Here is a 12,248-nt window from a genome sequence, read left to right as displayed (position 1 = left end):
AACCTGAGGCACTCATTGAAACAGACACCTTATGGGCCATGAGAATAAACTATAGGCTAATATAAACTAACACACTGCTCTGTTTCAGGTAATCAATACTGTATAGTCTGAATCAATGAGGTCAACCTTTTGAGCTTGTATAATCAAATAGAAAATTGATTGGGCATTAGGCCATGCAATAACAGTAGTATGAATGTTGAATTTATGAAGATTAGTAAGGCAGTATTCTCTTTGCTGAATGGCAGTCTACAGATGCTGATATAGTGCTACTGGATATCTGGATCTGAGATGATTTGCATGAATAATTTTCCTACTAAAATAATAGAGTCCACTGCCAGGAGTCACCTCAACACCAAACCCAAGACAGTCCCTTTGATTTTCATACATCATCCATACAAGAATGATCTATTTGCTCTGACACATACAGTACAGCTTGCAGATATACTGTACCTCCATGATACTTTGCAGTTCCTCCACATATAGCCTCTCTGTTTCAATCAGCTCAGTCATAATGTGCCTGCAGAAGAAAAGGAAAAAATAGATTTGCTTCTAAAGTAAGTGATTCATAATGATACCCGGCTAGCAGAAGCCCCCATAATAACTCTTTCTAAGGTAAAAAAAACAATAATCAGCAATAAATATGGCAATAAATCTGTTTCATCACATGAAACCAACACACTATCTCCTGCAACTCTATAGCTGAAGTCGTTCTCTTGTATCCAATATGGCAGCTAATTTCAACAACATGAAAACACAAATAACACATTTTCAGTTTTGGCACAGCAGTAATGACACTCACTGAGAGTACTTTGTGAGTGCTTTGAATAAACGGTGAGATCAAACTTTATCAGGGTTTGTCTTCCAGCTAACAAATGGACCACCATTACACAAAAGAACAAAGCAAATGCATGCCTTACAGTGGAAAGAGAAGAATTAGTAAAACTATTTGTTTGCTTCCCTATGTCCTTGTCCCAGTCAAACCCACCCAATTACTTGCAGACTCAATTCTTTGATCAAACAACCAAAAAAAAAAAAAAAGGCAGCCCTTCAGAAGTCCACATTCTGTTGGTTTGTATGAGCAGAATGACCAGCACTTGACTACAGTCTCTCAGTCATCACACAACAACTCGACAAATGAGTGGGATCCATAATCCTACAAAACCACATCAAGAATGAATCAGTAGAATAAATACTTTGAGCTGTGAACTATAGAGATTTGCGTCATCTTGAAATGTAATCTTTGATCATGTCTGGCAATCATCAGTTTAGTGTTCAGGTAAAATGTCACCATATAATCAGTCTGTAGAATAAGATATATACATATATATCTGATAGGCTTGTGGTAATCATTCATAATTCATGGTAATTAAAAAAATGTACCGATTTGAATGGCAGCAAGTCCAAGTAGCTCTGTGTTTTTTGTAAATTTTTTGTAGTTTTTTCATATGTTTTGTCCTACAATGTGCACTGGCTCAAGTCGAGTAGGCCAAAGACTGGTGAGCTGGCGTCGGGAACTGTACCATACAGCTGCCTTACAATGCCGACACATTGTCCTATCTACAACTCGCTCTCCTTTACTGCCATACTTCACAGGAAACCGGAAACCTTCCCACACTATGGATTTAAAACAAGCAGGCAGGGCTTCGAGCTCTTGTGTGGTGTCTGAACTTTTTTTGGATTGGTGTGTCACAGATCTTTTCTTCTTTTTCCTGTTGTGACAGCGTTGCATTATCATGCGTGCTCCCTTCTGGGTGCCTGTGACTGTGGTGGTGGTGTGCTGGAGGGAGGGGGGAGAGAGTCAAAGTCCAGAGGTCTGCCCCATACTGACCCGGAAGGAGATGCAGAGAGGACAACCCTTTGGGCTGTTGAGTGACTGAGGTTGCTCTGGAGGTCTGGCTGGCGTGGATCCTGGGCCGTTCGTGAGGACGGCCCCTTGAGCAGACTGAGATCCGGGACCACTTGGGGAAAGGGCCTCTAGTGAGGCCAGGAACCTAGGACCGGTTTGGAAAACAGCCCCTGAGAGGAGCTGGAGACAGAGGCGAGAGGCTAGTTGGATACTCAGATGACAGGCTGGCCGGAGACTCAGGTAGAGGTAGAGAGACCTGCCAGAAACTCAGGCGAAGGGCTGGCCGGAGGCTGAGGCAAAGAGCTAGTTGGAGACTGAGGTGAGAGGCTAGCGGGAAACTCAGGTGAGACGCTGGCTGGAGACTTAGGTGAGAGACCTGCCAGAAACTCAGGCGAAGGGCTAGCTGGAGGCTGAGTCGAAGAGCTACCTGGAAGTTCAGGTGAGTGGTTGGCCGGAGGCTGAGAAGAAAGGCTGGCTGAGAATGGAGAGGAGGGCCTTGCCTGAAGCCCAGATGAGAGGCCTGCTGGAGTCCGAGTTGAAGATCCAGTTTGGAGATCAGGTGAAGGACCAACCACAGACCAAGATGAAGGGCTGGTCAGAGACTCGCGAGAGAGGTCTGCAGGAAACTCAGGCGAAGAGCTGGCTGCAGACTGAAGTGAACAGCTGGCAGAGGACTGAGGCAAAGAACTAGCCGTAGACTCAGGCGCAGGTGTGGCTGTGGGCTCTGACGAAGGGCTAGTCGTGGACTCCGATTGGGAAGTGCTGCGGGACCCCAGCTGAGTGCTGACCTCTGGCTGGAGAGTGCTAGGTTGAAGCTGGAGAGCGCTGAACTTTGAGTGGAGAACGCTGGCCTCGAAATTAGGGGAAAGGCTAGTCTCAGGCTCAGGTGAGTGGCTGTCCAGAAGCTGAGATGAGGGGCTAGCTGGAGGGTGAGATGAAGAACTAGCCAGAAACTCAGGTGAGGGGCCTTCTGGAAACTGAGATGAAGAACTGGTCGGAGACTGAGATGAGGAGCTATCCAGAAACTCAGGTGATAGGCCTGCTGGAAACTCAGGTGAGAGGTCTGGTGAGAGGTCTGCTGGAAACTCAGATGAGAGGTCTGCTGGAAACTCAGGGGAAAGATGAGACGAAAGGCTGGCTGGACACTCGTGTGAAAGGCCTGCCAAAAACTGAAAGGGAACTTCAGCGGGGCTGCTGTCATTGGCACCCTGACGGAACGCTGACGTTGGCGCACTGAAGTTCTGACAGCAGGGCAGAAACCTCAGTGGGGACGCTACCATCGGTGCACTAAGGGTCTCAAAACCTGGGTGGAAGCTCAGCGGAGACGCCGTCGTTGGCGCACTGAAGTTCTAAAGTCTGTCTCTTGAGGCGATGACGACATCGCGATCGTCAATGCTGAGAGACAGACGACCCTGATAATGGGTCCGATGATTCTGGCTGCAGCGCTGGAGACTCTGGCTGAGTCTGTTAATCTTCTCTCTGAAGGTAGTTCTTTATAACTCAGGCTGGATGTTTGGGGTCTTGTCATTCTGCAGAATCGGTACAGGACTGATCAGATGGTACTGAATCTAAACATCTAAAGTTCATAAAACTGGCCCAATAGTATATTTTTTTCCTACAATATCAATCGACTATCTGCATTTAACAATGAGGAAACTGTTACTCAAACATATGGAAGCTAACGAACTGAGCTTGCTCAACATATCTAGATCAGTTATATTCAGTTTGGTAGCCAGAACAAGCTGTTTCACTTTTAATTTCAGAATTTATATTTGGAACTGCATTTCCTTGATAGTAATAAGATAATTCTTTATTGATTTACTGAATTTATTGGAAATTCAATTGTTACCACAGCTACAGGACAACAGTAAGGTGCAAAGAATGAGAAATAAAAAAAAGTGTTCAAAATCTGTGCAGAAATTTAATTTTTTTTACATTTACAAATATTTACAAATAAGAATACTATACATAATATGTTTAAAATAATATAAGATAAGCTAACATGAAAAACCTCTATGTGCACAGTTGAGTTTGTTAAGATTGATTAGTTGTATAATCTAACAGCAGTGGGAATGAAAGACCTGCGGTACCGCTCCTTCCTACATGGAGGGTGTAACAGTCTTCCACTGAGGGAGCTGCTCAGCGCCTCCACTGTCTGATGTAGTGGATGAGAGGTGAGAGGTATTGTCCATGATGGATGTCAGCTTGGCCACCATCCTCCTCTCACCCACCTCCTCCACAGAGTCCAGTGGACAGCCCAGGACAGAACCGGCCATCCTGACCAGCTTATTGAGTCTTTTTCTGTCCCAGTCTGTGCTGCCTGCTCCCCAGCAGGCCACAGCGTAGTGGATAGCAGAGATTACCACAGAGTCATAAAATGTCCTTAAGAGAGGCCTGCACACTCCAAAGGACCACAGTCTCATCAGAAGGTGGAGGAAACTTTGGCCCTTCTTGTCCAGGGCATCGGTGTTATTAGTCCAGTCAAGTTTATGGTTTAGGTCAGAGGTCACTAACAGGCAGACCGCGGTCCGGGTGCGGACCCAGAAGCCTCCCCATACGGACCCGGACGTACAGCCAAAACAGAAGATTGTGATTTAAAACCTAACGGGCGCTTCTATTTCCACCGGAGCAGCTTTTTTACACTTTACAGTAGTGGAAACGCACAGACCAATTGCATGCGAGTTGACCCATCCCACGTGATACCACTCAGCCAATCAAGTGTGTGCATCCCAGGCGGTAAACATTACGACTCTACAGTGTAAACAGCGCTAGAGGCAAGTTACACATGAAAACAGTGTTGCCAACTTAGCGACTTTGTCGCTATATTTAGCGAGTATTCAGACCCCTCTAGCGACACTTTTTTTTAAAGCGTCTAGCGAAAAATCTGGCGACTTTTTCTGGTGTTACTGGAGACATTTGGAGACTCTGATGTGTCTGTACTGCACCGTTCTTACACTTCTCAATTTGCCGCAGTAAGAAGGCAAATCAGCTGCAGCCGCGAGCCCCTCCCCCGTCCCAAAGCCTTCACAGGCGGCCCAGTCCTCTCGCAGCAGTCCCTCCCTCCCAGCTGCAGTCACAGCAGGAAGTGTTCACGCCTCCGCGTCCCGACTGCAAATGAATCGCGCGTGCGATCATGTATGTGCGTGATCTGTACTATGCATGGCGTAATAAAAAAAATAAATAAAATAAAATAAAAAGTAGAATGTTCTTTGTCTAAAATAAATCACTGCATTTGACTCAAACAGCCTCAGTCATTTACAGCAAGGCAAATGTATTTATTTCTGAGAACTTATTAACTGCAGGCCGTCATGCTACATTATATGGCACAGTACAAATATTTTGAGTGTCCCTTATTCTGTCCCTTATTTCTTATAAAGAATCACAATTGTCTCTTACTTTCCATTTCTGAAGTTGGCAAAAGCGTCCATCACAATTACAGCATGTGCCATGGACATTATGCAAATTACGCGATGACGTCATTCAGCGACTTCTAGCGACTTTTAGGACAGCCAATAGCTACTTTCCTTACTGATGAGTTGGCAACACTGCATGAAAAGACAATATAAAGAAAAAGAAAGAGAGCGATACATGTAGAAAACAAAGGGAGAGAAACTGTAAAGTGAGGCAGAGAAAGAGAGAGAACTTAGTTAATGAGAGAACATTATACATATCTACAGCCATACAGATATGTTCAGCTGTGTGTTACATGACAATAAATATGGTCAGAAAGTTTTTGAATTGGACTGAATTCATTTGATTTGACAGTCAGGTATTGATTACATGCAGATGTTGATAAAACTACTAGGCTACTTAAATATATATCACACTAACTAGTTAGACATTATGATCTTCCGGACCTTTGCTTCAAGAAATTTTCTCTAACTGGACCTCTTTAAATTTTAGTTGAATACCCCTGGTTTAGGTGAACACCCAGGTACTTAAAACTGTCCACTATCTCAATGTCTGAGCCCTGGATGCTCACCGGTGTGTGACGTGGTGTCCTCCTCCGGAAGTCGATCACCATCTCCTTCGTCTTACTGGAGTTTAAGCACGAGAAGTTGCACTCACACCAGTCCACAAAGTCCATGATGACTGAACTGTACTCCAGCTCGTTCCCCCCAGACACACAGCCAACAATGGCCGAGTCATCTGAGAACTTCTGGAGATGAAAACTGCTGGTGTCGTATGTGAAGTCCGAGGTGTACAGTGTGAAAAGGAACGGTGACAGCGCCGTTCCCTGAGGGGCCCCCGTGCTGGAAACCACCACCTCACATACACAGTTGCGTAGCCTCACGTACTGTGGCCTGTTGGTGAGGTAGTTGGTTGTCCATGCAGCCAGTCGTTCGTCCACTCCTGCCCCTTCCAGCTTCTCTCTCAGAAGTGCCGGCTGAATGGTGTTGAAGACAGGAGAAGTCAAAAAACATGACCCTCACAGCGGTTCCAGCGGCCTCCAGATGAGTCAGCGCCCAGTGCAGCAGGTAGATGACAGTGTCATCCACCCCAATGTTTGGACTGTAGGCAAACTGCAGCGGGTCCATCGCAAGGTGGCTGAGGATGAGCCTCTCCATGGTCTTCATGAGGTGGGAGGTCAAGGCTACTGGTCTGTAGTGGTTTGGCTCCTTAGCGTGCGTAGTCTTAGAAACCGGAACCACACAGGAGGTCTTCCACAGGACAGGGACCATCTCCAGACTCAGGCTCTGGTTGAAGATGTAGTGACCACCTGTGACCACCTCACAGAGCTGGTCAGCACAGTTCCTGAGCAGTCTGGGGCTGATGCCATCTGGACCTGCGGCTTTCCTGGTCAGTTCTCTCCTCACCTGGTCTGAAGTCAAGGAGAGGGGGGTGGAGGTGGGGGGCAGAGATGGGCTGGTTATGGAGGGGGTAGTGTGGAGTGGTGTGAGTGCGTGGGGGCGGCTGTATCCACTGGACTGTAGATGTGTGAAGTGGGGGGAGGAAGGCTGGAATCAAACCTGTTGAAGAACAGGTTTAACTCGTTGGCCAAGCCCCGGTCTTCATCAGCCGTCCCTGTGCCTCTTTCCTGTCCATGGCCAGAGATGGTCTTCAGGCCTCTCCACACGTCTTGAACGTTGTCCTGCACCAACTGCTCCTCCAGCTTCTTTCTGTAGCTGTTCTTGGCCTGCCTGATCTTGTACTTCAGTTCATGCTGAACTCTCCTCTGCTCCTCTCTGTCCCCTGAAATAAAAGCCTTCCTCTTCTTCTTCAGCAGGGCTTTAAGCTCAGGGGTCACCCAGGGCTTAGTGTTAGAGAAACACTGCACCCTACGGGTCAATACCGTGTTCTCCACACAGAAGTTGATGTATCCACTGGACTGTAGATATGTCCAGAGATGGTCTTCAGGCCTCTCCACACATCCCGAACGGTGTTCTGCTCCAACCGCTCCTCCAGCTTCTTTCTGTAGCTGTTCTTGGCCTGCCTGATCTTGTACTTCAGTTCGTGATGAACTCTCCTCTGCTCCTCTCTGTCCCCTGAAATAAAAGCCCTCCTCTTCTTTTTCAGCAGGGCTTTAAGCTCAGGTGTCACCCAGGGCTTAGTGTTAGAGAAACACCGCACCCTACGGGTCAGTACCGTGTTCTCCACACAGAAGTTGATGTAGTCTGTGATGTAGTCTGTGGGGCAGTCGTGGCCTAATGGCTAGGGAGTCGGACTCCTGGTTCGAGTCTCAGGTCCGGCAGGAATTGTTGGTGGCACAGAGTGAATAGCCAGTGCCCTCAATACCACGAGTGAGATGAGACCCTTGGGTCAACTGCTCCCCGGGCTGCCCACTGCCCCGGGTGTGTTTGCATGGTGTGAGTGTGTGTTCACTGCTGTGTGTGTGCACTTGGGTGGGTTAAATGCAGAGCACAAATTCACCATACTTGGCCATATAAGTCACTTTCACTTTCAGGGGGTCAGGCTGTCGATGTCTCCTCCATGAGAGCTTCAGAGTGTCTCCCAGTTTGTAGTCTGGAAACAGTCTCACTGGCCTCATCAGTCCACATGGTCACAGTCTTCTTCTGTGCAGGTTCTCTTCTCACCTTGGGTGTGTATTCAGGGAGCAGCTGCACCAGGTTGTGATCACAACGACCAAGTGGGGAGAGGGGGTTAGAGTCGTATGCATCCTTAACATTTGCATACAGCAGGTCCAGCGTCTTGTTCTCCCTGGTGTGGCACTTGACGTACTGGGTAAAAGTGGGGAGAATGGAGGAGAGTGAGGCGTGATTGAAATCCCCCTTGATGAGAAGGAGCGCCTGTGGGTCGCTCACACGCCGCCGCTGCATCGGCCGATGGAGGGATGTACACATTAAACAGGATAACGTGTGAAAACTCCCTCGGGATGTAATACGGCCGAATGCCAATAGCGAGAAACTCGATGTCCTGGGTGCAGAGCGTACTGAACTTTCTAAGTAAGCTCGTCCATCTTACTGGAGAGAGAATGGACGTTTCCCATAATGATGGCATATGGTCTATACCTCTGTCTCCTCTCCTGGAACTTTCGTCCCGCTCTGCAGCCTCTCCTTTTCAGGTGGAACCTCAGGTCTTTCCGTGTAGAGAGATGCGGGGCCGAGCTAACAGCTAATCACTGGTGTAAACAATGGAGCCATGTGTGGAGCTGAGGGGATCCGCCGACGCACTCCCAAAAATGTTAAAAAAACAATAAAAAAAAAAAGAAGTGTAATGTATTGCTGACTACTTCCTGTTGGGTGACGTGAGTTCCGGTGGTGATTAAAAAGAAGTCTAACGATACCTCCCGCCTCGTTCCTGTCTTAGCTTAACTTATACGCAATATAAGTACATTACATGGTGTCAGAAGGCTGTCAAGAACAGTAACCACGTAGCAATGACCACGCAGTTTGATCACCCGAAGATTGACTGGGATGCCGCGGATTTATATCAAGAATTTGAGAGGTTCCGCTCCCATGTTAGCTTCGTGTTCGCAGGACCCCTCGCCGAGCTCGAGTCCAAGCAGAAGGCGGGCTGGCTAAGTACGTGGATAGGCGAGCAAGGGAGAGAGATTTACAAGACTCTTGTGTGGGCTGACGGTGAAAAAGACGACCCCGCGAAAGTGCTGGAAAAGTTCGCCGGGTACATCAGACCGAGAAAAAATAAACGGATCGCCCGACACCGCTTCAAGCAGAGAAAGCAAGGTGCAACTGAGAGTTTTGACCACTTTGTAAAGGATCTAAAGCTGCTTCTAATGGATTGTGAGTATGCAGACGCTGATGACATGTTGATTGACGCTATAATAGCAGGAGTCAGAGAGAAACGTGTACAGGAGAGGCTGCTGAACAAAGGTAAAGAGCTGACGCTGGCCAAAGCAGTTGAAATTCCCCAGCAATTCGAAATGTCACAAATTCAAATGCGAATTGTTAGAGAGGAAGATGCACAGGTGTCACAAGTGTCAACCAGACCTAAGTACAACAACCAAAACAAAAAGGAATATAGTCACAAGCAGCAAAACCTCACACAACCAGTGCAAACCATGCAAAATAAAACAAAGAACTGCTCAAAGTGCGGGAAAGACCCAAAACACAAGTGGAATCAAGGTAAATGTCCAGCAAAAGGCTCTATATGTTCAAACTGTCAAAAACCAAATCACTGGGCATCAGTTTGCCACAGCCGCTCAGTAAGTACAGTCAATGTAGAGTCAGCCTTTCCACAGAGTGAAGAAGACATTCTGGACATAAACCTGACAACAGATGATGTTCCAATAGTGACACTGACAGAGGACAAGTGGTTAGCGGACATTGATATCCTGTCACACAAACTGCAGTTTAGAATAGATACAGGGGCGAAATGTAATACACTGACTCTGAACTGCTATCAGTCACTAAACCACATGGGGGAGCTGAAAAGCTCCAAAAGAGTGCTCAGGACCTACTCAAACCACAAGATAAAGCCAGTTGCTGCAGTTGACCTTCCACTAAAGTACAAAGAGCGTAAAGGCACAGCAGAGTTTGAAATAGTGGACATTGCACAAGAGAATGTGCTTGGTGGCACAGCAGCAGAGGCCTTAGGCCTAATTGCTAGACTGGACTCACTACAAGACAGCAGTGTAGTAGACAAAGTGGGCACTTTCAAGGACACTACCACAAACCGGAGCCCACCTGCTGGCCTTGAAAACTTTCCGGAACTGACACGCACTACAGGGACACTGCCAGGCAAATATACAATAAAGATTGACCCCGAGGCAAAACCTGTGGTACATGCTGTGCGCAGACAACCAGTAGCACTCAGAGCAAAAATAGTGGAAAAGCTAAATGAGATGGTCAGAGATGGTCATATTACCAAAGTCGACCAACCAACTGAGTGGGTGAGTTCAATGGTTGTAGTCACTAACAAGGACAAACTCCGTATATGTATAGATCCAAGTGACCTGAATAATGCTATTAAACGGGGGCATTACCCAATGCGCACAATTGAAGAGGTTGTATCCACTATGCCCAACGCAAAAGTCTTCTCTGTACTAGATGCAAAGTCAGGTTTCCTGCAGATTGAGTTGGATGAAGCATCATCATTCCTGACAACATTTAATACCCCTATCGGAAGATTTAGATGGCTGAGATTACCCTTTGGCATAAAATGCGCACCAGAGATATTCCAACGCATTATCGACCAAATGCTAGAGGGCATCAGTGGCGCGACTGGCATAATGGATGACATTCTCATTGCAGCACCAACAGTGACAGAGCATGACAGAACACTCAGACAGGTTGTGGAGAGAGCTACAAGCTACAATCTGAGGCTAAACTTCAACAAGTGTCACATCCGCCAGTCAGCAGTGCCATACGTGGGGCATCTAATAACAGCTGATGGACTAAAACCAGATCCGGCAAAAACAGAAGCCGTGCGATCCATGCCGCCACCTACTGACAAGGAAGGCGTTCGCCGCTTTCTGGGATTTGTGACATATTTGTCAAAGTTCATTCCAAACCTGAGTGAGATAGATGCTCCATTAAGACAACTTACAAAAAGTGATGTAGAGTTCTCATGGGATCCAGCACAGCAGCAGGCATTTGACAAGCTTAAACACTTGTGTACTCGTCACCCAGTGCTGAAGTTCTATGATGTGACAAAACCTGTGGAAATATATTGTGACGCAAGCAGCACCGGACTGGGAGCTGTTTTAATACAAAACGATCAACCTGTAGCCTTCTCATCCAGATCTATGACTGATGCTGAGACACGCTATGCTCAGATTGAGAAGGAGATGCTCTCCATCGTTCATGCATGCACCAAGTTTCACCACTATATATTCGGCAAACACGTCACAATATACAATGACCACAAGCCACTGGAGGACATTCACAAGAAACCTCTACTGTCAACCCCAATGCGCATACAGAGGATGCGTTTGCGATTACAGTGGTATGACACCATAGTCAAATACAGAAGAGGAAAAGACATGGAGCTTCCAGACACACTGTCCAGAGCACAGCTGTCAGACAAGACTCCAGAAACAGGCAGTCTAGAGTGCGTCTCAATGCTCAACTTTCTGTCTGTAAGTAATGACAAGTACACCGAGCTTCAAAAATGCACCAAAGAGGAACTAAGTCTTCTCCAGCAAATCATTCAGCAAGGCTGGCCAGACAACAGAAAGGAACTACCCACCCCTGTTCAGCCATACTGGGACTCAAGAAGTCAGCTAGCTGTAACTGACGGCGTAGTGTATAAAGGAATGCGCATTGTTGTTCCTCCCACCATGAGAAAACACATGCTGGAGCTCATACATCAGTCTCACCTGGGAATGGTGAAGAGCAAACAACGTGCACGTGAAGTGTTATACTGGCCAGGTATGAGTGCGGAAATTGAGAACATGATCAGAAGCTGTTGTAAATGTGCTGAGATTCAAAACAGACTTCCCAAACAGCCACTCATGCCAACGGAAACACCTGAGCTACCATTTGAAGTGGTGGCCTCAGATTTGTTCGACTTTGAGAACAAGCAGTACATTGTACTAGTGGACTATTATTCAAAATACATCGAAGTTGAACTGTTGAAAGATCAGCGCAGCCGCACCACTATTGAGACCCTGAAATCTCAGTTCAGCAGACATGGCATCCCTACCATTCTACGAACAGATAATGGCCCACAGTACGCATCAGAGGAGTTCAAAGAGTTCTGTCAAAGTTACGGCATTCTACACAAAACATCTTCACCTCACACACCGCACTCCAATGGGGAAGCAGAGCGGGCAGTACAAACTGTCAAGAGACTCTGGAGCAAAGCAACTGACAAACATCTTGCTCTACTGGACTATAGAACAACACCTCTTCAGTCAGTTGGCCTGTCACCTGCTCAGCTCCTTATGGGCAGGAGACCCCGCAACAAACTGCCCACAGCTCGTGCACTACTTAGACCCATGACCTATGACCCCCTCAGAGTCAAACACCTACTAGACAAA

General features: G+C 47.0%; 1 protein-coding gene across 3 annotated transcripts in view; it reads right to left on the bottom strand.

The window, feature by feature from the left end:
* The window catches only part of mcf2l2 (MCF.2 cell line derived transforming sequence-like 2), a 160,636-nt gene that overhangs the window by 73,134 nt on the left and 75,254 nt on the right, over window positions 1-12,248 (bottom strand). For all 3 annotated transcript variants that reach the window (XM_026304800.1, XM_026304801.1, XM_026304799.1), the window contains exon 16: window positions 451-517. In XM_026304800.1, the coding sequence (XP_026160585.1) occupies window positions 451-517 (67 nt within the window). The remainder of the gene's footprint in view (window positions 1-450; window positions 518-12,248) is intronic.

This window comes from Mastacembelus armatus, chromosome 4 (genome assembly GCF_900324485.2).
Source record: "Mastacembelus armatus chromosome 4, fMasArm1.2, whole genome shotgun sequence".
Lineage (NCBI taxonomy): Eukaryota > Metazoa > Chordata > Actinopteri > Synbranchiformes > Mastacembelidae > Mastacembelus > Mastacembelus armatus.
The sequence above is the reverse complement of the archived record's forward strand: the minus strand, read 5'-3'. Positions and strand labels throughout refer to the sequence as shown.